General features: G+C 44.6%; 1 protein-coding gene across 1 annotated transcript in view; it reads right to left on the bottom strand.

Annotated features, from left to right (window-relative positions):
• The window catches only part of FAM135B (family with sequence similarity 135 member B), a gene marked incomplete at both ends in the record, with an annotated part of 167,052 nt that extends 141,768 nt beyond the window's left edge, over positions 1-25,284 (bottom strand). Inside the window, one exon of the mRNA XM_082600938.1 lies at positions 25,208-25,284. Within this exon, the coding sequence (XP_082457064.1) occupies positions 25,208-25,284 (77 nt within the window). The remainder of the gene's footprint in view (positions 1-25,207) is intronic.
• Between the last annotated feature and the right edge of the window lie 453 nt (positions 25,285-25,737).

Raw genomic sequence — 25,737 nt, 5'->3', positions numbered from 1 at the left:
CAGCTGCTATGCCTCTTAATTGCCTTTTGATATAAAAACTAACAGGAGCTTGAAGGCAATCTGGAGATTTCAAGGGATTTCCTTGTCTGCGTAGAGATGTCCATTTCCTCACCCATCAAATCCTTATTTCTGCAAAACTGTTCAGACGGAACCACAATAAAGAAGTCCCTTAGCTCCATTTGACTAAGAGATGTGCTCTGTAATTACAATGGGGGAGGCATTTGAAACCAAAAGATCATTCTATGAGGCCAACTGTCACTGGAGGACTCCCCGCCAGCTGGCAGTGAGGAGGGGGGTAGAAAGCAAGGACTCAGGGTCGGAAGGACTTGGAAAAGCAGGAGGTTTGCCTCTCGGGTTGGCTGTGAGGCTCAGAAGAGGCAGTGGGTGTGAAGAAGACAGTAGCATGCCCAGCCAAGGCTCTGCACTCTGGCCATAGTTGTGAATGTTAATACAAACATGATTAGCATGTCTGGACAAGCTCTGGGCTCAGTGTAAGGAAGAAGACCTGGGTCAGGAAGGTTAACAGACAGATGACACTATCTAAATGTTAAGTGAATTGAACACATAGACAAAAGGGAAAAGAATCTCAAATGTTTAAGAGCAGAATTCAGAGGCGGCTTAATAAATCTGTGACGAACTGAACCCAGGAAGGCTAGCTTGAACCGGAGATGCCACTCACCCTGATGGGGAAATAGACTGCTCTTTGATGGGCTGTGTTTGCTCAATCTCTCCCTAAGCAAACTCTCCAACCTCTCTCTCTCTCTCTCTCTTTCTCTCTCCCTCTCTCCTTGTCTCTCTCTGTCTCTCCCTCTCTACCACCAATCACCCTCAACCCCGCCACTTCTCTGACTATAAAGCCGAGGCATCTGCTCTTATTTCTGCAGCCAGGCACCAGCTGCTCAATTTTACTATCAGTTGCCTTTTCTTATGTTTTTCCCTTAATCTATAATCAAGGTTCCTTGAGTTCAAAGCTCCGGCTGCTGGTGTATGCAGTTCAGGGCAATGTCAACCGTCTTTGGTAGCAATCCACCACTTCCGGTGTCCCCCTTGCCCTTGAAGACTGGGCAAGGCAAACACCCAACCAACATCTGCAAGGGCAGGGCCTACAGGGAAGAAGCAGCGATGCTCCAGGCATCTCTGAATCTGCAGATGACACAGGAGAGAACCTACTGCATGGTCGCGATCCTCAACACTGTCCTGCTGGAAGGTGCTGCCCTGTCCAAAGGCAATGAGCACAACTCCTAGCTACCAAGCACTGACCCTGCCGTGTGCCACTGCTCCGTCCAAGAGGACACCTTCCCTCTAGGTGTCAGTGAACCACCTAGTTATGGTCATCTTCATTTTATTAATAAAGGAAACAGGTTCACAGAGGTTAAGTGGCGTTCCCAAGGCTCCGCTGCTCATAACGATCTGAGCGGGGATTGAGAACTGCTCCGTCCATCCTCAAAGCCCATGTTCTCTCCCCACTCCACTTTTTCTTAGCAAGACTTGTATCCTGGAAGCTCCCAAGTTTCAGGCAATCAATCATCTCCAGAGTGAGCTGTCAGCCCTTCTCAATAAATCTGTCATTTTTACTCCTGTGTCCTTGGCATGGCACGCACAGTGGGTGCTAAGAAATGTTTGCTGACTTCACACAGAGTCCCCAAAACATAAAAAGCTGAGAAATGAATGACATAAATCATAAATGCACTGTATATATGTATATATTGCATGCCTCTTTGGTATGCATTTTGTCATTTGACTCAGGCATACAGGGTACTAATTAGGGATCTTTGTGTGATTTTCATCTACAGTGTGCAAACCCCAAATAGTTTACTTTATGATTTAAGTTCTCAAGAAATAAAATGGCCCTACTATCTTCAGGATGACAGAAAACAGTTTCACTTCCTTTTAAAAGCAGGTCTAAAAGTAGTCATTATCTGAAATTACAGATGAGGAAAGAGGTACAGACAGGTTGACTGACTTCCCCAAGGCCACACAGCAAAGAGGCAGCAGAGATGGGATTTAAAATCAAGGTTTGTCAGGGACTTCCCTGGTGGCGCAGTGGTTAAGAATCCGCCTGCCAGTGCAGGGAACACGGGTTCAAGCCCTGGTCGGGGAAGATCCCACATGCCGCGGAGCAGCTAAGCCCGTGTGCCACAACTACTGAGCCTGCACTCCAGAGCCTGCATGCAGCAACTACTGAGCCCGCGTGCCACAACTACTGAAGCCCACGCGCCTAGAGCCCGTGCAAGAGAAGCCACCGCAATGAGAAGCCCGTGCACAGCACCAAAGAGTAGCGCCCGCTCGCCGCAACTGGAGAAAGCCCGAGCGCAGCAACAAAGACCCAACACAGCCAAAAATAAATAAACACATTTTAAAATAAAGAAAGAAAGAAAATCAAGGTTTGTCAGATTCTTTGAACCACATAACCCCACACTACAGAAAGGTCTTCCAATGTTGAGCACAACACAGTCAATCCTAATCACCTCACACTGATGACAAATGAGTGAAAACTTGAAAAAAAGACTTTACACTTGAGTGACCTGCTGTGTTCCCAAAGCCCTGGATTTTGTTCGTTTGGTTCCACTTCTTTTATAGCAGGTTGTGTTGAAGTTGGGGTAAAGAAATACAACAGAATTGTGGCAAGCCCCATGAGAACTCTGAGATGGATACCAGCATGCAAAGGCCCCCTGGTAGGCTGGGACGGGATACTTCTTGGTGAAAGGACAGCCCCATGCGATGTGGTCAAAAGGTCCTAGAACGCTTGCTGCCAGCGAGTCACATGTGACCTTAGGCAAGTCACCTTATGTCTCCAGGTCTTTCTGTCTAGATGTCCACACAGTGAGGAGACCGACCTGAAGTCTGAAAGCCAGAACTGAATTCCTGCTCCATCCGCTGGAGAATCCTTCTGCAGTGCTCCACACAACCCTGCAATTTCCAGCTTGGGCTGTGAGCCCTGTTCCTGCTTATTGGCAGGAAAAAGAGCAAAGGACGGGTGCAACTAACGAGTGTCCCCTTGGTCTTCTGATCGATGAGATTCTCAGCGCGAGGGATCCAAGCTTGGATTTGCACTTGGGCTGCCTGGCTCTAGGTCCAAGGCTGGGGTGCCACATCCCGGCAGCCCAGATGACCCCCTACTTTAGTCCAAGAGTGACCCCTTTGGTCTGCAAGGATAAGGGACATTCGTATTTCTGCAGAGCCTGGGTGGGAAGACCCATGAGGACACCTGTTTCTCTGTGAGCCAAACTGGATGGCTCAGAATTCTCTCTGCTTCCAGCATTAGAATGATGCTGACACTCTCAGGGCTGCAAAAAAATATATGTTAACATTTGCTGCAATCTGTTTCTTTAACCTGCCTCTCAAGGAATCAGGGATATTTGAACTCAGTTTTAAAGGAAAGAAGGAGTTCAGAAAGAAACCAGCAGAGGACAAAAAGGAGGGTGACCTACCTCTCATCCCAGGTAAAGAGACCAGCAAAGGTGTGGAGGGTAAATGAGCCTGGCCAGTTCAGATTATGTTGTCACATGTGCTGCAGAGAAGTGGTGAGGGGGTGTGCTGCAGTAGCAAGGGCTGATGGAGGTGTCAGAGAGCACTTACAGGCGCCGGGCGCTGGGGTGGACGCTGTCACATAAATTACACCATTCAACACTGGCAGTCATACTGTTGAGGTACCCAATTTACAGGAGATGAACCTGAAAGTCCAGGTAAAACCAGCCCACCTGGTGACATGGTAGAACTGGGACTTGGACCCAGATCTGGGTGCAGAGAGCGCACTCGTCCTCTCTACCACTCTGTCCTGCCTGAGTTCAGGCAATGGCTGGATTGTGATGCCATGAACCCTGACATGTGAAGACCTGGGGTGAAGGTGTGTGTGGTCTTACATTACGGGGGCAGGGAGTAGACAAGAGTGAACACTGAGGACAGTCCACCCATGCAGGAGTCAGGAGCCCACTGCACTCCAAACTAATTTAACTGGACTCCTAATACAGCAGAGGAGAAATGAGAAGCCTTAAAAGTTGTTGAGCCACACCCAAAGCAACAGGGCTGGCAGTGCTTTCTGGACATCTGTGTGATGCTTCTTTAGGAAGATGGTGGAAGGGAGATGACCTCGAATAAAACGGTGAGTGGTGACACTCTTACCTCCCAATCCTCCATAAGAGAGAACTCTACAGTTGGGATTTGGAAAGAAATATATATATATTTTAGAATTTTATATATATATATATATATATATATATATATATTTAGAATGACAGTCCTTCAACAAACCTTAAAAACACTTCGAGAAAAAAATAACATTGCAGAATGTTACTGAATCACAGGATATCTCAAAGGGCTCAGTGACCCATGGAGAGATAAGGGAACATCCCATAGTCAGGGACCTTCTGGTATTAGCCCCCAAACCAGTTCGTGGAAGAAAGACAATTCCAACCCCTGCCTGGGACAGCTAAACCTGAGACCAGATTCCTCTGCACAGGATCTGCCTTTTATCAAGTTCTGACTCCTTATTCTGCATCAGATGTCTCTTCTTCTCTCCTATCATCTTTTTAAAAATTTATTTTATTGAAGTATAGTTGATCCACCATGTTGTGTTAATTTCTGCTATACATCAAAGTGATTCAGTTATCCATCCATATACATACTTTTTCATATTCTTTTCCACTATGGTTTATCCCAGGATATTGAATATAGTTCCCTGTGCTCTACAGTAGGACCTTGTTGTTTAGCCATCCTACATATAATAGTTTGCGTCTGCTCATCCCAAACTCCCAACCCATCCCTCCCCCACCCCCCTCCCCTTTGGCAGCCACAAGTCTGCTCTCTATCCTGACATCATCGGCCTCTGCTCCTGGTATAATGTGCTGTTGTGAATGCCTCCTACTCTTCTGCACATCCACACCTTTGCAGGTGTCACTCCCCTTCCTTGGGATGACAGCCTCAAACCCCTCCAGTTGTCCTCATTTGTCAGGACTCAACTCAAAGGCTCCCCGTCCCTGCCCCCCGACACCTGCAGAGTAGGGTACCGTCCATCACCCATCCCCTGTTCTCTATGTGCCTGGGGCTCCAGAGGGTCGGCTGGTGACACTGCATCTCCAATGCTGGCTCTCCAGGTGGACCTTCCCTGGTGAGGTCATGCCCTGTGAGGGGCAAGAATATCCTGCTCCTTCCTGTTCAGGCCAAAACCCCAGCACAATGCCTGGCACCCAGCAGTCCCTCAAAGCACCAATTAGGAAAGGATGAACACTTGGATTGTCCCTGCTTAACCCAAGACCCAGACCGTGAGCTCCTTGCTAGAAGAACATGTGCCTTATGGATTTCTACAGCCTATTTCTCTGACTTCTTCACTTGGGGGGATGAGTGAATGACTCAGTCCTGAACCCACCGAGTTCTTGATCCTGGCCTCCAACTCATTCTGGCGATATTGCTCTGGCAATACTTTTGCATTTTCATGTCCCTCAGCCTTTGACTGTAGAGACCCTCAGAAAATATTCATCCATTCAACTGCGAGTAAACAGTCGGGGAAAAAAAATGTGTTCATTGTGTACAATATAATCTTATTCTTCTTTAAAATGCTTCCATCAGTGTGTGTGCATGTTTGTGTACATGTACCTGTATACAAATATAGATATATGCAGATAATACATATAAGATGTATAGTTCTGGAGATGGATGGTGGTGATGGGCACACAACCATGTGAATGTACTTACAGCCACAGAACCATATACTTAAAAAATGGTTAAAAGGTACGTTTTTGTCATGTGTGTTTACCACGATTGTTTTAAATGGGAGAAGATGGTGTTTGATAAATTGAATGAGTGAATGAAGATCTGGCCACTTCAATAACCTCCTGAAGACGTCTGCCCTCGGACATAACTGGGCCCATGTCCCCTGCCATCGCCCCCTTCCGGCCCCTAAAGCATAAACATCAGTGTCTTAGCCCGTCATTCAAGCCCTCCCTCAGCAGGGAGGACATTAACCTCCCCAAGGAAGAAAAGGGGGAGGTGCTAATTATGCACCCTTTCGTTATGTTTTATAGTGAACCTTTAACAAACCCCTACTGTGCACTCTATGCTGCTTAACATGCAGGGGCTACAAAGTTATTTAAGACGTTCTTGGTGTTCTCAAGCCAGCAGATGTGAAAAGCACTTGGCCTGTCACTTAACTCTGTCATTGATTACCAGTGGGAAGGCCTGCAATGTGCCGAGCATGGTGCTAAGACCTCCACGTGTCTTCACCTACATGATTCTACAAGAACACCCTGAGATGCCTCTTCTTCCGATACACAGAATACAGACTGAGCGCAGAGAGATGACACCAGCGCTCTCTCCAGCTGGGGAGGGGCAGAGCCAGGGTTCAATTCCAGACCCACAGTGAGCGGGTCCAGACGTGAGTGACAGACGAGGAAACGGAGAGCCAGAGGGTTGAAGTGTCTCCTCTGCAGCCACCGAGGGATGAAGGACCCGTCCCAGCAGCTCCTCCTCTCCCGGGCAGCAGGACCGTTCCTCCCTGCTTTGACCTCTGAGTGAGTGCAGCCAGCTGCAAGGTCCCAAAAGGCACCGCCTCCTTCCAGATCTGAGAAGGAGGAAGATGCTTTAAACTGTGTTTGTGCCAAAGAGTCCTCCAGATGACTTTAAAGGGCCGTTGGTAATCACACTGTTCTTAGAACTCAGCCACGCAAACCCCTGGGAGAGGAGAAGACGTCTGAGAGTACGGCTGAGCAGGAGACCATGACGCTCAGCAGAGACTTCACTTTTAGCACGATGAGGTGGATAATTAAAGAACGACTCAGGGGAAGGACATGAGAAACGACAGAACCAGGGTCCCTCCCCCAAAGTCCAGAGTCCCCAGTTCTGCACGACAGCGTTCAGGCATGTCTGCTAGTCCATTTGTTTAAACAAGTGCGCACATGTGCCCACAAACATGCACATATGCAACCATGCATGCCCACAACAATGCATGCCACAGACGTGTGTGTGCCCATGCATGCCCACTAATGTAAGCACACATGACCACAGGCACGTGCACATGGAAACATGCATGGCTAAAACCATACATGCTCACAAACACGGGTGCACACACCACGAATTCTCGCAAACATGCAGGCAAGAGATTCAGAAGCAAATGCAATGACGTCTTTATGTTCATAGACCAGTAACCTTTTCTTCCTTAAGTTCCACGCTGCAATGACCTGCACTGATTCTTGTAAGGTGTGCCTGCATTTTTTTTTTTCCTTTAAAAGTTTGCACCATGAAGAATAGTTGAAGAAGGTACTCACTGTTAGGGAGTATCCTAGGCACTGAGATTCATCAGTGACAGGAACAGATAAAGATCCCTGCATCTGTACAGCTTACATTTCAGCGGGAGGATCAAATAAATAAAAACACGGCAAACGAGTTATGTCCATGGTATGTTGAAAGATGATGAGGGAAAAGAGGGTCCCATTGGCAGAAGCTGCAGACTTCAAGTGTGATGAGAGAAGGTGACAAGAACAAAGACTTAATGGAGGTGAGAGGCTGTGCTTTGCGGACGTACTAGGGAAGAACGTTCCAGATGGAGGAAGATGCCCCAAAGGCCCCAGGTTGTGGGGGAGGATGTTGGAGGAACAGGCAGGTGGCCAGATGTCAGGAAGGGCCTCATAGGCCATCATGAGGACTTGGGCTGCTGCCCTGAGGGAAATGGGGCGTCAAGTCACTAGTTTTAGGCAGAGAAGTGACACTCCCTGGCTTAGGTCTTTTTTTTTTTTTTTATAAGCAGATAATCACCATCTTTATTTATTTTTTAACATCTTTATTGGAGTATAATTGCTTTACAATGGCATGTTAGTTTCTGCTTTATAACAAAGTGAATTAGCTATACATATACATATACCCCCATATCTCCTCCCTCTTGCATCTCCCTCCCACCCTCCTTATCCCATCCCTCTAGGTGGTCACAAAGCACCGAGCTGATCTCCCTGTGCTATGCTAACACATATATATGGAATCTTAAAAAGAAAAACATGGTTCTGAAGAACCTAGGGGCAGGACAGGAATAAAGACGCGGACGCAGAGAATGGACTTGAGGACTCGGGGAGGGGGAAGGGGAAGCTGGGACGAGGTGAGAGAGTGGCGTGGCTTCGGTCTTAAAAGGACCCTCGGGCTGCTGTGTGGACCACAGAGGGAAGAGTGGGAACAGGGAGGAAGCAGAGACTAGGTAGAGGCAGTGAAAGGCATCCGGAGAGAGATGACAGAGGCTTGGGTTGGGTCTGGGGTATCTCATGAACGAAAGTCAAAAGCATTGCCTGGATAGGGAGGGTGGGAGGGACGGAGACACAAGAGGGAAGAGGTATGGGAACATATGTATATGTATAACTGATTCACCTTGTTATAAAGCAGAAACTAACACACCATTGTAAAGCAATTATACTCTAATAAAGATGTAAAAAAAAAAAAAAGCATTGCCTGAGGCATAAGTAGTGTCAAGAATGACTCTGAGGTTCGATTATGTGTGGCTGCCTCCCTTCTCAAAGGGAGGTGCCCAGTGGGATACAATGGAAGATCCTCAATGGCGCAACGAGGCCATGCAGAATCTGGTACTTTTTAAATATATATAATTCATATATATATTCATATATAAAAATATAATTCATATATATATTCATAATAAAAGTATAATTTTTAAAAATATAATTTAAAGTCAAACAGAGAGAATATGGTTTAAGCACTGATACATGAATACTTGCTTTAGAAGAACAGAGGTGGTGCATAGTAACAAAAACTTATACACAGCCCTTTAGCTTCTTCTGTTGATGAAACAGCATTGCCGCTACCCAATCTAATACTGCAATGGAATAAATTCTCTATTCATTCAAGACTTTATCAAGGACAGAGACGATTAATAATTATATATATATACATATATTTATTTTCTGGAAAGTCTGAGCAAAAGCAGTAACACCTAAGAGAATCTGGTACGAGTTCACCTTCCAGCAGCTGCAGTGGCCTTACTTCATTCTCTGGACTAAGTGTTCCTTCCTGGGGCCTCATGCCTGCCCTTTGTTCAGCCTCTTTCCTCCCACTCAAACTTAGCTATTTTTTAATTAACTTTCAAGTCTCCTTTTAAATGTTCCTTCCTCCAAGAGATCTCTCCTGAGCCCTCATTCTAAATGAGGCGTCTCCTGTCATATTTCCTACGGCCACCTGCACTTTACATCATAGCACGTATTTCATACCGAACTGGCTCCTTAGAAAAGGGAGTTTAGATGTAATGACTGTCTCGCCCACTGGACCAATGTTCTGTGAGCGCAGGGACTGTTTTGCTCAGGTCATAACCATGAACATGGCATCCAGAACTGTGTCAACTACACAGTTGACCCTCAATAAATACTGTTTTATTGTTCAGTACATAGATGGGGAGGGTCCAAATATTTCAACCCAAATCGTCTATTTCTCAATAAGCTTTCATTGAGCTCCACTCTGTGCCAGCCCTGAGAGGCAAGCCTGGGAACCAGGAATGGATGGAACCCGGATGTCAGGCCCTTGGAGGTCATGGAGAGGTGGTCAGTGCTAGTGGTAGGACAAAGGAAAGCCTGGAGGAGCCTCCTGACCACGATAAGCCATAAGAAAGTCTCCTGAGATAGGTGATATCTTAGAAGAGACAAAAAACCTGAGCAGGAGTTAGCAGGGAGAACACTGCAGACAAAAAGGATGTTCCTAGCTGTCGTAGGGACAAATGCAAAGCTTGGAGGCAACAGAACATACAAAATCCTGGCTAATTCCTAACGCACAGGGTGGCTGGGAGGCAAGTTAGCTGCCAGAATAACAAGAGGATTCCTGGTTGAACAATGTGTTGGTCCCTATATATTGATGCAAACCCCTTTGGAGAACTTGGTGATATTAACCCAGCTTCCTGTCCAGCTCTACCTCAAGCCCCTCCCTGCCCCAAACTACCCAATGATCAACCAAAACATCTGACACCTCAAAAGGAGCAAGGACCCCAATCCTTGACTCTCAGTCTTTCCTGAATTCTCCAAGGGCAAACCAGATTCTGGCACAGAAGACTTCCCATATTGCTTTGCACAACGTCTACAGCCTCAGTTTCCCCATTTTAGAAGGTGGGTGTGGATTGGACTTGCCTCAGTTTCTGTGAAGATTAAGTAAGATCATGCAAAGTGCTCAGCAGAGGGCCTGGCATGTAGCAGGAGCTCGTAAATGCTCATCACAATCACACTGCCCAATAATGTGTGTCTGTTTCTACCACAAGGAGTTAGCAGCTCAATGGAAAGGTCTTGTGTCCATCACTTCTGGGTCCCTAGTATCTAGCACCATGACAGGCACATAGGTGTTGATGAGTGAATACATAAATGAGCAAAAGAAAGAATAAATGAAGGGAGGTGATGACAGGTCTGCAGTAGGAAGACATCTTCTCCAAGAGGAGCTGGCTGCTCGCTGGGTAGATGGAAGTTTACAGAACAGGACCCTGCTAATGCCATGTCCTTGTCCTCCCTGGTGCTTTCTAGACAAAAGAGTGGAAGTAGACCTCAGCTTTTCAAAACACAAAGCATCACTTCCTGTGGCATCAACGAACCACAAGCCCACGATTCGCTGTCAAAGTCAGAGGACAAAAGGGGTGACAATGCTTATAGAAGTCTTGAATCCTTTGCACCAACATCAGGAACTATCACACTGAGGCTTGAAAGTCCTACAGGTCATCTCTGCCGGTGCATCGTGCATGGAAACCCAGGCTTCAGAAAGATCCCAAGAAAGAATAGCCAAAAAGGAATGGTGCCCAGTTAGCACTGCACCCGCAGAAAGGGACAACCTGCTGCTTCTCCAGTGAACAGCCGTCTTGCAGTCTCCTGAGACTTTTTAATTGCTTTTTAGATAATCCAGGTAGCAGCCCTCAACCCACCATCTGCTCTGCTTACATGTCTCCAGGGGTTGGCTAGTTGGGACCTGACACAGACACACCAGTCCTGGGAGAATCACAGACTAGTAAGAATTGGCATGACCTTAGAGACCCTCCAATCTATGTCATAACATACAGCCCGGCTCTGCCTGAGCCCAGCAGTGTCAACTCAAATGAGGCCCATCACCTGTGTGACCCTCTGTTCTTTCACCTACATGATAGTGACAGAATCCTAGCCCTGACTTCATGGGATTGTCTGAAGAACTGAACCAGGTAACAAATACAAAGCCTAGAAGAGTTCCAGGTTCAGTGTTTAATAAATGTAGCTGATACAGTGGTTACTACCTTTACTGTTGTTTTTCCAAAGGTTTTCAAGTAGATGCAATGATGCCCCCATGATATGACGAGCAGCCTAGGAGGTTGCACCCCGTGAAATGTCAACCAAACCAGTCCCACTTTTCCCTTTTATATATCAGGCTTTCCTTTAAGATTCACTCTGAGGAAAGGAAGTCAAAGGTTTTTAAAAACGTTTGAAGATTTCTGATCGAATACATCGTCACTTTCTTCTCACCAAATACGTAGCTTTCCAAGACTCTCAACCACCTTGACCCCAACTTCTTCAGAGGGAAGGTACCCATGATGCTCAAAGCAACCCTGCCCTTTGAAGATCTTTCCATTAGAAAACGCTTCCTGACATCAAGTACTTGAAATATTTCTTCCTTTCACTCCCAGGGTCTTAGTTCTGACCTTTGAAGAAACTAATGATGAATCTAATTCATTTTCCTGGGAGGCCATTAGTGACCCCTAAATGGTGATCACACAGTTCTGAATCCTTTCTAATTCATTCAATTACTCCTTGTTGGGTAGAGATGGGGCTTCATTTGCAGGCTTAGGGTACTCAGGTTTGTCAACACGCTTCCAGGTGTCCTGGATTTGATACATGGAGTGGAATTCAAAGTCCCTGAGGTCTGACCAGAGCAGAGAGGAGACACCAACACCCAGCTTCCCTCTGGCACTGGGATTGGACAATGCAAGTCAAGATGTTTGAGCTGGGCAGGTCCTTCTCAAGGTCTGGACTAATGAAACTTGTGAAATTACTGCCAACAGAATGAGTGGTGTATCTCTGAGTTTTCTTATTTCTTGAGTCCCCAGAAAGACATTTGGAGGTAGGGGTCCGGGTGTGGGTTTTGGAAGGGAAGCAGAGTGGCTTCTGAGAAAGAGCATGGGATTGGAAGTGAGACAGACTTGGAGTGGAACCATTAGCAGCCTACATGGCTTCAGTTATTTTGTTTTACTGTTTGTCAAAGGCTGTTTGCCCATGTGTAAAATGGGAAATATAATATCTGCTTCTCCAGGATAATTAGATGAAATGATGGAGATAAAATGCCTAGTTCAGTCCCTAGGATACCTCAAGGACTAAGCTCGGGTTGATTCATTTTTTGTTTCTTTTTCTGTTTGTTTGTTTAATTCCCCAGTATGTACATAGGTTGGGCCACCTTTTACCTATTTGATATATGCAGGATGAGAGGAAGAATGAATGGGGGAATGAACAGATGGTTATGTTGATAGACAGATGGACAAATTCTCAAGAGAGGTAGTTTTGTGGCCCCTTCTTCAGGCTGAGATAAGCCAAGTGGAGCCAGCAATGCAGAGCACGTACAAGACTATATCAGCTTCGCAGTGAGCCAGAGGCAGGCTGACATCCTGGACTGACACTCACAGCAGTAAGGCTCCCTCAGGCAAACTGTACAATAACCATAATGATGATGATGATAAATAATACTTAGATAGCTCAAAATCATCGAGAACAATACACACACGTAATCTTTTGTTCACAAAAACCATAGGAGGCAGATACTATCATTACCTGTTTTTCAGATGTGGAGAGATGAAGTCATTTGTCCAGGACCATATTGCTCTGAGGGTTTGGGACCGGGAAACAGACTCAGACACCAGAGCCCAAATCCCAGCCACTGAGCAAACTCCTCTGAACCTCCCTGTGGCCTCATCTAAGAAGTTTACTCATTCACATGATATCTCAAAGACATAAACTAGATATCCCACATGAAGTTCTTATTACAAAGAGCTGGTAATAAATGTTACCTGTTTCCTTCACCTACATCAACATTCATATTTCCGTATTATTCAGAAGAAGGTTTCCAGACAAAAAGGACACAAAGCAATGCACCATTCCCCCGCACCAATTAACTCCAACTTTGGACAATTTTGCAAATCTACCCTTTTGATGAATGGATGACAGCATGGGGGAAAGAGCAATCTCCTAGGGATGTTCTTTAGAACACTAGTATCACACAGCCCACTCCACGTGTGTGCACACCTGCACACACACACATACTTGTGCATGCACATGTGCACACATCTGTGATATGATGAGTAAAGAAATATTGTTGCAAGGAAAATCCCAAGAGAGCACTATGGCAGGCTGCCACTAGGGACTAAGGTTCCATGGAACACACTTTGGGATTTCTTTTTTTTGATTGTGAGAAAAAAGGTCTTGATTAGGAATCAGGAAATCTGAGACCCTGAGCGGATCCTTCCACTGCCCAGCTGCCTAACTACTGCAAGGCAAAGTACCCTTTCTCTGCACTCAGTCTCCTTATTTATATAGTAAGTAAACTTGAAAGAGTTGATGGGAGAGCATTCCATGAAATGGGAACAGCCAGTGCAAAGGTTCCATGCCCGACATTATCAAGAAACTACAAAGAGACTATTATGAGGACTTCCTTGGTGGCACAGTGGTTAAGAATCCACCTGCCAATGCAGGGGACACGGGTTCGAGCCCTGGTCTGGGAAGATCCCACATGCCGCGGAGCAAATAAGCCCGTGCACCACAACTACTGAGCCTGTGCTCTAGAGCCCGCGAGCCACAACTACTGAGTCCACGTGCCACAACTACTGAAGCCTGCGTGCTTAGAGCCCGTGCTCCACAACAGGAGAAGCCACCACAATGAGAAGCCCGCACACCACAACAAAGAGTAGCCCCTGCTCGCCACAACTAGAGAAAGCCCGCGTGCAGCAACGAAGACCCAACGCAGCCCAAACTAACTAAATAAATAAATAATTTTTAAAAAAAGAGAGAGACTCTTATGGCAGGAGGTGAGCCAATGAGGGAAAGAGTAAGTCATTCTGGCTTTGTTCATAGTAAATTGGAGAACAGAGAGTTAGAACAGAGGAATATCACAGTCTGACTTATGCTTTGCAAGGACCATCTGGCTTCTGTGTTGTAAGGGGGCTAGAGATGAGCAAGGGTAGCATCAGGGGGATCAGATGGGGAAGATTATTGTGCAAATCCAGATGGGACAGACAGGACGGTGGCTAGAACCAGCACATTAGCGATAGAGGTGAGAAATATCATATCCTGCATAAATTTGGAAGATAGAGCCAGTAAGATTTCTGGATGAAGTGGACACGAGGTATGACGGAGAAAGAAGTCACGAATTGCTCTAAGATGTTGGCTTCAACCCCTAGAAGGATGGAGTTGACTGAGATGGGGTTGTTTGATGGAAGAGGTTTGGGAGGGCAGGAGATCAGGTTTTTGGTTCAGATAGATCAAGTTTAAGATGCCTTGTAGCAGCAAGATGACAATGGATGGAGAACACCTACCGCACAAGTCTGAAGTATGGAAGAGAGGAGAAATTGATGACATAAACTGCGAAGCCAGTGGCTCATAGGTGGTATTTAAATCCATGGGACCGGGTGACCCAGGAAGTGAGTGTAGAAAAGCACTGCCAAATTGACTGGTTAAAAACTGAAATACTGAAAGGAATGTATTTTAATAATAGACAATAAATATCAAGAGCCATGCACAGTCTTCTATCTGCCATTTATTCTTTGTATTCAGTAAGTACAGCTCAGCCTATAAATCTTGGGCCCCTCCTGGACCCAAGGTATCCATTCATCTTCTCTCCTTCCCTCTCCCTCCTCTGTCTCTAAACACTTGAGTGTAAAGATTTATCTCAGTTGGGGCAGACACAGGCCGGAAGAAATCCCATTGTGGCATCTATGCCTATGCCTAATCCTTATTGCTCAATCTGTTGTGTCAATACCCTGCCCTGTGAGAGTATTAGGAACTTTCCCAGCTACAAATAAAGGACATTGGGGGCTTCCCTGGTGGCGCAGTGGTTGAGAGTCCGCCTGCCGATGCAGGGGACACGGGTTCACGCCCCGGTCCGGGAAGATCCCACATGCCACGGAGCGGCTGGGTCCGTGAGCCATGGCCGCTGAGCCTGCACGTCCGGAGCCTGTGCTCTGCAACGGGAGAGGCCGCAACAGTGAGAGGCCCGCGTACCACAGAAAAAAACAAAACAACAACAACAAAAAACCCACCTCTAGGGAGCACTCTTCAGCAGTGTGGCATTTCCCAGGGATGCCATGATCTTTATCATCCCCAGGCCTTTGCACATGCTGTTCTCAATGACTGAGATTCCCCTCCAGCCTTCACCCGACTAGTAGAACCCCCGTCTCCTGGGTAACCTGTCGTGATGCCTCCCGAGTGAGGAGACGGCATCCCTGTCCTCCCTCAGCACCTTAGGACCTTGTCCCTGCTTTCTTGTTCCATTTCTGACATCACTTTATTAACTTACATCTCTTTCTCCCATGGCACGTTGGAAACAACTTGAGTTCATGGCTCTTTCTCAACGTTCTGCCCAGAATTCCTAGGACAGAGCCGACGAGAGCAAGAGCTCCAAGTCTCCAAAATGGGTAAAATAATGAGGAAATAAATACAAGAACAAGAGACGACCCTGGGTCTGTTTTACAAGGGGCAATTTGTGCAAGGGTTGCATGGGAGGCATGCTACATATTCCTTCTTGAGAAAGAAGACAGTAGAGGAAGCTTTAATGGGTAGAAAAAAGGGGGGGCAAGAGATCTTCTCCGAGGAATTTATTTATGGAAAGATCTTTTGTCAAAGAAGTGTGAATAGATTTGGTTAAGCAAATGCCTCTGGGGTCTGTCAGTCTTGGCTGGAAGGATTCAATTCCCAGTACATCATCCCCTGATTATTCAAGGAAAACATCCAGATAGGTGCCAGGCAGCCAGGAAAGGAAGTTTGAGCAGGAGGGAAAGCCGTGCTCTGTAGTTGTGTTGTTTGAAGAAGTGCAAGCGTTTGAAGAAGTTGGAGGCAGGTGCAGTCATCGTAACATCTGAACACCCTTGTCTGCCCAAGCCAAACAAAACGTGCCTCGTGAAGTAGAAAGCAAATGCATGGACTCTGGGGTGCAGGCATCCCCGCAAGAAACCCTCCACCTGGCCACCTGCACAATGTGCAAAACTGAGCCAGACTTGGAACCCATGTCAGGCTCTGCTTCCTCTATGATTTAGGGATAATACTACATCTCTTGTAGAATTGTGGGGTTATGTGAGGCTATTTGTAATAATAATTTTATAATTTTCTACTCCAAATAAATTCTGGTTGATTCTAGTGGGATGAGACATAAAAGTTTCATGCAATGACACTAAAGAGATTTTTTCAGAGACAGCATAGAATTTCACCCTTTCTGGGAGCACAGCATGCCAATGAAAGCAAAGCTCTGCCTACTTTTAGGAAGAGCAGCAAAGAATCAGCCTTCCAGGCATGTCTTTTCTTTTCCCAAACAGTAACTGCAGTGACCTGAGTGCCAATTCCTGGGATCTGTGAGGCCGTGGAGACGCAGACATCAGTGACGTGGGAGATTTTTAGATTCCCACTGTTCACAAATGCTCCTTTACTCAAAAGGTGGAGATTCCCTGCCTGATGCCACGAAGATTCTTAATCAGTGTTTAATTCCTCTGAGCTTTGTAAAATGCCTTCTGCAGAAGTCTAAGATGAGATGGAACAGAAATTTGAGATTAAACAAGAACTGTTAGGGTGACGATCATTTCCTCCCTCACCCTGTTGGATGATACAAGAGCTTGGTCAAGCAGAGTATTCATCTTCATCAACATTACCAGGGGCTTGGAAGGAAGACATGTGGGGAAAGTCCTTCATTTTCAGGGTGTCCTGTCTATCTTATCAAGAGTGAAGTGTTTCCTAATCATTCAAGAACAAAAATGTCATGACAACTGTAAATAATGAAATGCATTTTAATATGTAAGAAAAATAAAAGAAGCAAAATGTCCCCAGATTGAGCACTGGTTAAATAAATTATGATGGAATCCTATGATGGAATTCTTTGCAGCTATTACACATGTTTTAAAGGGACATAGAGGGTGATGAAAAATGTTCACAACCTGGAAAGAGAGAAAATAGAGAACAAACTAATATATTACATTTTTGTAAAGCAAAACACATGTGCATATGAAATACTGTCTACCTAGTGTAAAAGGAGAGAAAGAGAGATACAGGTAGAAATAGAAAGAGAGAGAGAGAGAGAGAGAGAGAGAGAGTTCTGATTAAAAAATGATATGTATATTGTGAAAAATAAGGAAAAGTACAAGGATGAAAATGTCACCATAATCCTTTCACTAGGCAAAACTATATGTGTGTGCTATTGAAAGTTTATTTTTTTAATTTTTATTGGAGTATAGTTGCTTTACAATGCTGTGTTAGTTTCTACTGTACAGCAAAGTGAATCAGCTATACATATACATATATTCTCTCTTTTTTGGATTTCCTTCCCATTTAGGTCACCACAGAGCACTGAGTAGAGTTCCCTGTGCTATACTGTAGGTTTTCATTAGTTACCTATTTTATACATAGCATCAATAGTGTATATATGTCAATCCCAATCTCCCAGTTCATACGTTTGTTCTCTACATCGGTGTCTCTATTTCTGCTTTGTAAGTAAGATCGCCTATACCAATTTTGTCAGATTCCACATATATGCATTAATATACGATATTTGTTTTTCTCTTTCTGACTTCACTCTCTATGACAGCTATTGAAAGTTTAAAATGAGAAAACGATGAAATGCATTTAAAATTGCTTTTGAGCAACATTTGACAACAGTTGGGAATGAAACCAGAGCAGTTAAGGACTTCACTCTCTTATATCTTCAACTCTGACCCAAGATCCACTCAAAGACCCTTCTAGAAAAGAAACATCCTATAGTTCAGTATACCTCTATTGACTATAGTATCTCACGAGTTTCCCTAAAGCTATTATTTTTTTAGATATGTACTGTGTATTGGAAAGCTAGTAAGAGAGTAGATCTTAAATGATCTCACACACATACACACACACACACACACACACACACACACAATGGTAACTATCTGAGCTGAGGGATGTCTGGACTAACCATACTGTAAGCCTTTCATGATATATACATATATGAAATCATCACACATACACCTTAAACTTACACAATATTATACATCAATTACATCTCAATAAAGGCAGAAGGACTGTGGCATTTTCACTTTATAGATTCCAAAAATGAGATAAAGAACAGAAAGCAGAATTTCCCCCATTGAGGCCAATACAAATCAGCATGGAGTCCATTAGGTTTCCGACTGGCAAGGAGACCTCTTCCTGGGAGATCAGTAGTGACGAATTTAAATAACTGCTTAAAATATAAAAAGGATCACCCAGTCCAGAGTCCGACCAGGCCAGTGGTCTGCTCCAGCCCTGGCACTGACCAGCTGAGGACCGTCTGGTGCAGAGTTTGCATTGTAATCAATGGGACAGAGAGGCCAGAGAGGGCTTAGCCCACTTTGGCAGCACTGCCAGGCCTAGCTCTCTAACTAGATGCTTTACAAATATCACCTCATGACTTCTAATAGAGATCCTGCAAAACAAGTAAGGAAACCGAGAAAGTAACTCGCCCACGGGTACCCGGCTAGTTGCAGAAGATGTGGAAATAGATCCAAGGTCTCTGTCTCTTAGACCAGATCTGGGTCTCTGCTCTGCCCTCTACACCATGTCCATGACCACATGCCCTGTCGTTCTCCTTGAGAGGCCTGAGCGAGGACCATTGTGAGCACAAAACTAGAAAGGGCCACACTCTTCAGTGGCTTTCTGTTCCACCTTTATTCCTCCAGGAGGTTATTAGGCCCTGTGGGTGGTTCTGAGCTCACCAGAGACATTTTAATCTCTGCAGGCCAACTCTCAGCCCCCGGAAGGAGCTTTTCTTTACAGATCTGCTGAGCATGTCCTCAGCCAGGGGTTAAGAGGATAAAAGGCTTAAAGCAGCAGGCTTATGAAGTCACAGATTCAAAGGGGAAAAAAAAGGAAAAAAAAATGGGACAGGGTAATTGTTAACAGGAGTGTGGATTTGCTAGAAAAATAATCCAGAAGGTCCATCTACATAAGCCCTTGGGTAACTGACGTCTGTTCACTCTCCATAGGAATAATTATTAAAAATGTCATTTTAGTGCTCGCTTCGGCAGCATATATACTAAAACTGGAACTATACAGAGAAGATAGCATGGCCCCTGCACAAGGATGATGCACAAATTCGTTAAGCGTTCCATATTTCTGAGGTCTGATGATACACACACAGACACACACACACACACACACACCCCCCACACCTTGAGTACTGATGTTTCCCAGAGAAGCCTATATATGCCTGAATATGTAGCCAAGAAGTAAAACCTAGCAAAGTAAAAATATTTGAATGGAGACTTCTAAAGATGGTGAGAGTTAAATTGCTTCAAAGAAGGACATTGTGACAAATATTTGAGGGACATAAATCCCTTTATTAGTGTCAGTATATTACTGGTTCTTAAATAGCAGTTTTACTAAACAAGCCACATTTATAATAATTATATTCTTGTTTATCCTCAGTATTACTTAAACAGATATTAAAAATAAAAAACTTATTGTGGGGAGAAAAAATGCCATTTTATGGGGAAAGAGAGATCAAATTTTTATGAAAATAATAATCATAGAATTTCACAGAAAGACTCTGAAAGATCATTGAGCCTATCTACCCTCCTTGTGCTAGATGGAACCCTTGGCTGCAAGTGATAAAAATCCCAAATCAAACCATGTATAATCCCCACTCCCTTTCAAAAGGGTAGGAATGAATGAAAAGGCTCGCAACATATTTTAATAAGAGAAGTAAAGAAAAGGATTGTTTCCGACAGAACCAGACAAATCAATGAATTGCTCTCTGGCAAGCAAAGATAACTGTATTTCTGAGTCTATTAAGGCACATCAGGACTGGTTAGCTAATTTCCCAGGGAGCTTAGCTGTCACTGGGCATCAGGCCACAGTGGGGATGTCAGGGCATAAACACAAGATGGGATTTTCTTTCAGGAATCACTTAACTTGGGAGCCAACCGTTTTCACTCCGGTAGAGACAAGGCAGGTGAGTTTGTTCTAAGGGGATTTCAATCCTAACATTTCTACGAGCATTGGACCTTCCACATAAGATCTGATCATATTGATTATAGTTCTTTTTTGTGCAACTATTCTGTGGGCAGGACAGAATTTATACGTAAAATCATCTAAAACCTCTGAGTAGGGAAAATCTTCTAAATGACCTTGTAGAGAACGGGTGGACGAAGGACAGGAGGTGAATCTGAACATCAACGAAAACCTTCACTCAGGAAGAAAATCACTTTGATTCAGAGCCTTGTCTGAGTTAAGACTGAAAATGAAATCTGAATTCATTTTCAAGGACAAATGTTAGCTCCCTTTCAGCTAACACTATTAGAAATGAAGGTTCATGCTCTCATAAGCAGGTATGAATTATTAATATATTAATGACTTACACGTATCCAGGCAATGGGTTTTATAATTAATTGTTCACTTAAGCATCTCCTTATGAGAAAATTATTGTAAATGAAATAATAGCTTCCCTTTTGCTTTCTGGCTCCCAGAACCCATGCTAGAAAGCTAGGGTGGCATTTCTATAGATTCCTGAGCAGCAGGCATGTGCAAAGGCACGTGTTAAGATCCAGTCTCCTGTTGGGGAAAAGGAGATGTCACAACCGTATAATGAAAGAAGAGATTTATGTCTCCTTTTCTTTTTTTTTTTTTTTTTGCGGTACACAGGCCTCTCACTGCTGTGGCCTCTCCCATTGCGGAGCACAGGCTCCGGACGCGCAGGCTCAGAGGTCATGGCTCACGGGCCCAGCCGCTCCGCAGCATGTGGGATCTTCCTGGACCAGGGCACGAACCTGTGTCCCCTGCATCAGCAGGCGGACTCTCAACCACTGCGCCACCAGGGAAGCCCAGGGAAGCCCCTCCTTTTCTTAATGATAAAGAGGTTATCAACAACAGACTGATGTATATGCACTTAGTTCTAATCCAGTCATTCTCAACCTTAGGGTTACCTGGGGAACTTTAGAAAGTGATGATGCCTGGGTCCCACCCCAGAATTTTTTTATTTTTAAATAAATTCGTCTGGAGGGTGGATTTTCCAGTTCTCCGGATGATTCTAGTACACAGCCTAGGTTGATATTTTCACAGAAACTTTTCCAACAGTGCTTCCTGTGCTTTTCAACCAGAACCACCTGGAGAACACGTTAAAAAAATGGTTTCCTGAGCTTCACAACCAGAGATGCTGACTCAGCACATCTGAGACAGGTTCCGAGACCTTGCACCTCTCATCAGCCCCCAGGTAATGGTGATGCTGCTGGCCCATGGGCCACACTCTGACTAGCACTGATTTAAATAGTACACTAGGAATTAGGGACTGTTTTATCTTTATGACTATCATTTAATGAAGATCCATGTGACCCCATACCTAAGCTGTTCTTGATCTGTCAGGGTGCACCAGGCTCTATGCTGGGCACTGGCCATATGAAGTCACGTAAGATGGAGTCCTTAGCCTGAAGGAGCTTGGATCCAGCTGAGAAGAAGATAAAGCCACACATGACATCACTATCATTCCCTTTTTCAGCCCAGCCCTCCCCCCACGGCAATCTAGGAAAGTTTGCGGCAGTTGACATTAATATCTCTATAATCACACGTCCAGTAAAAGATAAGCTGGGATGAATTCTATAACCCTCTTACCCCGATCCACTTCTCCATTCCTACTCTTCACTGCACTTTGGTCTTTCAGGTTGGCTCTGCTTCCTGACACCGCTGAGCCCTTCCGGTCCTGCCCTTCCAGGTCTTCTGCTCGGCCAACGCCCGCCCAGCATTCAAATGATAGCTTATCTCCTACCAAGACATCTTCTCTGACTCTGCCCACAGACTGGCTTCCTGTTTCTGTTTCACAGCACAGCACCCGAATCTGTCTTTGTTATAGACCGTATCACACGTCAAGGTCATTTTCTATGTATGTATCCATCTCCCTCATTAGCTGGTAAACACTTTGAAGGCAGAATATCTTTCCTCTTCATCCTTATGAAGCCTATAACCCAATGACATATGCTTACTAGTGTTTGCGGTCGTGCGTGTGTGAGTGGATGACAGAATAAAACACATGAGGTACGCTTTAGAAACAGGGAGAAGAGGGATTCATAAAAACCAGGCTGAGTACAGTAGGTGAACATCAATCAATGTACAGAAGGGGTTTGGAGAGGAGGTTATATTTGAGCGGGAATGTGCAGAGGGTAGAATTTTCAAGGCAGATATTGGGGGGGAGGGTCAAGAATGGTCTGAGTACAGACAGTAAGATGGAGGAAGTTTAAGTTCAAACCATTCAGTCTCTGAGCACTGGGCTGAGGAGGGAGAAAACGAGATGGTCTCAACAACCCTTTGGGGTAATAACTCTTCGAATAGTGTTACGGGTGGATTGGAAGCCAGGATTTACTAGCAGAAGCGACAACTTAGACAGCATCTACTAGATACCAGGTTCCATGCTAGCTGCTTTGCATATATTAATTAATGCAACTAGTGCCATAACCATTCCGCTCACCCCAAGAGACAGACTTTGTCATCACCATTTTAGAGTGATAGCGGTTTTAACAGGACATGTTCTCAGAGCTTATAAGTGACAGAGCTTAGCTTCAGAGTCAGGTCCGACCCCAAAGCCAGGCTCCCAAGTGCCTCCCTGCCCCTGCCTTTTTATCAGGATAAGTCTCACTGCCAAGTACAGGGGTGACAATTCATCATGCTTTTGACTGGTTTCAGGAGATGCTTTTCCGTTGAGAATTCACCTCGGTCAACACAGACCTTGCATAAATGCAAGTTGACTGTTCAAAGCAAACATCACCAAAAAGCAGTATGCATTCTGGGATTAGAAAAACTATTGACAAATATAAATGTGCTGTAAGCAAGTAACTCCCTGATCAGGGCAAATCCTCACTCAGTATTCTCAGTTCTGTATCCATGCGGTTCCGACACAACATCTCACAAGAAATCAAGAAGGGGTGTCTATCTGGGCAGATGGGGTACATGAGCTGGCACATTTGTAAGACAGGCCCATAGGCACTGCTCATCAACTGGAGAAGCAGGTGGAACCTGGATGACCACAGCCAAACGCAATCCAAAGAAGGGCACTCTCCTCCCTTTGCAAGCCCCAGCTCTGATTTCTACCATCCCAAGGACAGTATGGAGCACACATTTAATCATATATCCTCACACCCCACAAAAGGGGCCACCTTCCCCACATCCCATCTTCCTTCGCTTTAATGACATCAGGAGATCATCCACTTTCTTTCACCCAGACCCCCACCTTGCCTACTAGGTCTGGACTGAAGCTATCACATCCCCACAGAGTGCTTGCTAGGAAAGTAATTACATTTCACCATCCTCATGGCTCCTGTAGGATTCAGAGTGGAAAATTCCTTGGCCCTTGAGCATCAGGGACCACGCCTGTCAGAAACTCCCCTGGCAGATGCAGAATCCTGGCTGGCATCATACCCAGCCTGTCCATAGCTCCCTGTAGGCAGAATCCAGGGGGCTGGGGACCATTCACGTCAAGGTCTTATTGCAGATGGGACCTTAGAGACCCTAGCACTCCCTCCCCCCACCGAGAGGTCTAATCGCCTTCATCCAAAAGATGCCCTAGCCTGTTCATGGAGGTAGCTCAAATGAAACCCACCCTCAAGCAAGTTTGATCATACAGTTATGCCCTCATCCACATCGAAGTGTGTGCCTAGATTTCCACACTCCTTGACACCATGAAATAGTAGCATTAAGAGCTAGAAGAAAGTTGTGAGAGTTCTCCTTGCTCTGCTAGATGGACCAGTGGTCTCCAACGGTTGATTTGCCTGTTTACCAGTAAAAACATTTTTGGGCAGGCAGCCCCAATATATGTATATTTATTTATAAGTCATATACATGTACAGTTCTACTTGTATATAGTATGCATTATAAACACAAGAAAAGTTATTTTAAAAGATGAGATAAGAAACGTGATAATTCATGTTTTAAAAATAATTATTTTATGTATTGATGGAACACATAACTTTTGTAATATATACATACACAGTAATAAAATTATATACATAACATATATAATATATTATATACACAGTGGTAATATATATACAGTAATATACAATAATAAAAATTATATATAATATATTATGCATGTTAAAATACACACACACACATATATATATATATATATATACATAGACAGTGATTCAATGGTCTGGTTTTAATTCAGACTAATTCAACATTAGACTTTAGCAGTGAATGCAGCTAAATGAGATGCTTCCCCAAACCACATAGATCTGGAAAGAAGAAAAGAGCACCACAGGCTTATCGAATAATTCATGATTTCCATATTCATTTTCAACCTCCCTTACCGCCTGCACAGGGCTCTCTTTGTGTTCTGGATGTGCCATTTTGAAATGTCTTGTTAACGATGATGATTTCATACAAGCTTTAGTCAATATCTGATGGTCAATATACAGTTCAGATGAGATACATTATTAATAACTATGGTTACAAATCCATATGTAAGTTCACATATCTCAGTCTACTTAGTGTTGGGCTCGGATGAACTGGTGATTCCATCTCAGTGTGGGACTTAGTGAGATCATGCACATAAAATGCCAAATTCAGAGTACATCCTGAAAAAGTAGGAGCAGCTATATTTTAATTGTGTATTTAAAAAAGACATTGTAAATTCTCAGTTTTTGAGAGATCTGGGTACAGGTTTTATGATATGTGGTTTGGGGAGATGGCCCCTAGACATATTGATCCTACAGACACCTTTTTTATCAGAGCTACCCAGGAAAGCTTCATTTCCAATAAATTCACTTTCCTTTAACACTGACTGACAGATTTAATGGAAAGAGAAAGTAGGAAGAGGCGCAGGAGGAGAAATTAGAGAGAAATTAGCATTTCCTGGTCTTCGTCAATTTATGGCTTATTTTCAAATGCACTAAAAGTTTGGATTTTCCACTTGGCAGGAAAAATAATACAAATTCTTTCCTCATTAACCCAAAATTCCCTATGACCCGTCCTCACCACCAAGATCTGCCAGAGAAAAAACAAAACAAAACAAATATGTAAACAAATACAAATAGTGAAAGCATACTCACCCTCTCTGAAAGAGATCCACATTATAAAATTTATGTAGCTCTACAGAAAACTCAACCGTGCCTTGTACTTCAGACATGATCTTTTTGGTTCATTACCTAAAAAACAAGAGGGAAATGAACAGCTTGAGATCACATCAGCCAAACACAGAAAGCCTGGGCTTCTACAACTGGAACTCAAACAGCACTGACTTAGATGGACAAGGGTATCTGACCAACGGGACCATGACGTGTCCACTGGGCACCATCACCCAGGGGTTCCTATTATAGGAAAGACACAGAGATGAAGTAACTTACAGGATGTCACACAGCTCACACCTCCAAGAACTGGGACTCAGACCCAGATACACTAATTCTAAAGCTGGGCTAGTTCCCTGCCCTTCCTCACCTGTCAGCACCTGGAGGCACTGGCATCCCAGCTATGAGCACATGCTTCATGGCCAACAGAGCAGGAATCCCCACTCCTCCACTCTCTACTTGTGTGACCTTGAGCAAGTCAACTGAACCTATCCCATCCTCAGTTTCCTCATCTG

Source organism: Mesoplodon mirus (genome assembly GCF_964341445.2).
Source record: "Mesoplodon mirus genome assembly, chromosome: 16".
NCBI classification, from domain to species: Eukaryota; Metazoa; Chordata; class Mammalia; order Artiodactyla; family Ziphiidae; genus Mesoplodon; species Mesoplodon mirus.
This window is presented reverse-complemented; position numbering and strand designations above follow the sequence as displayed.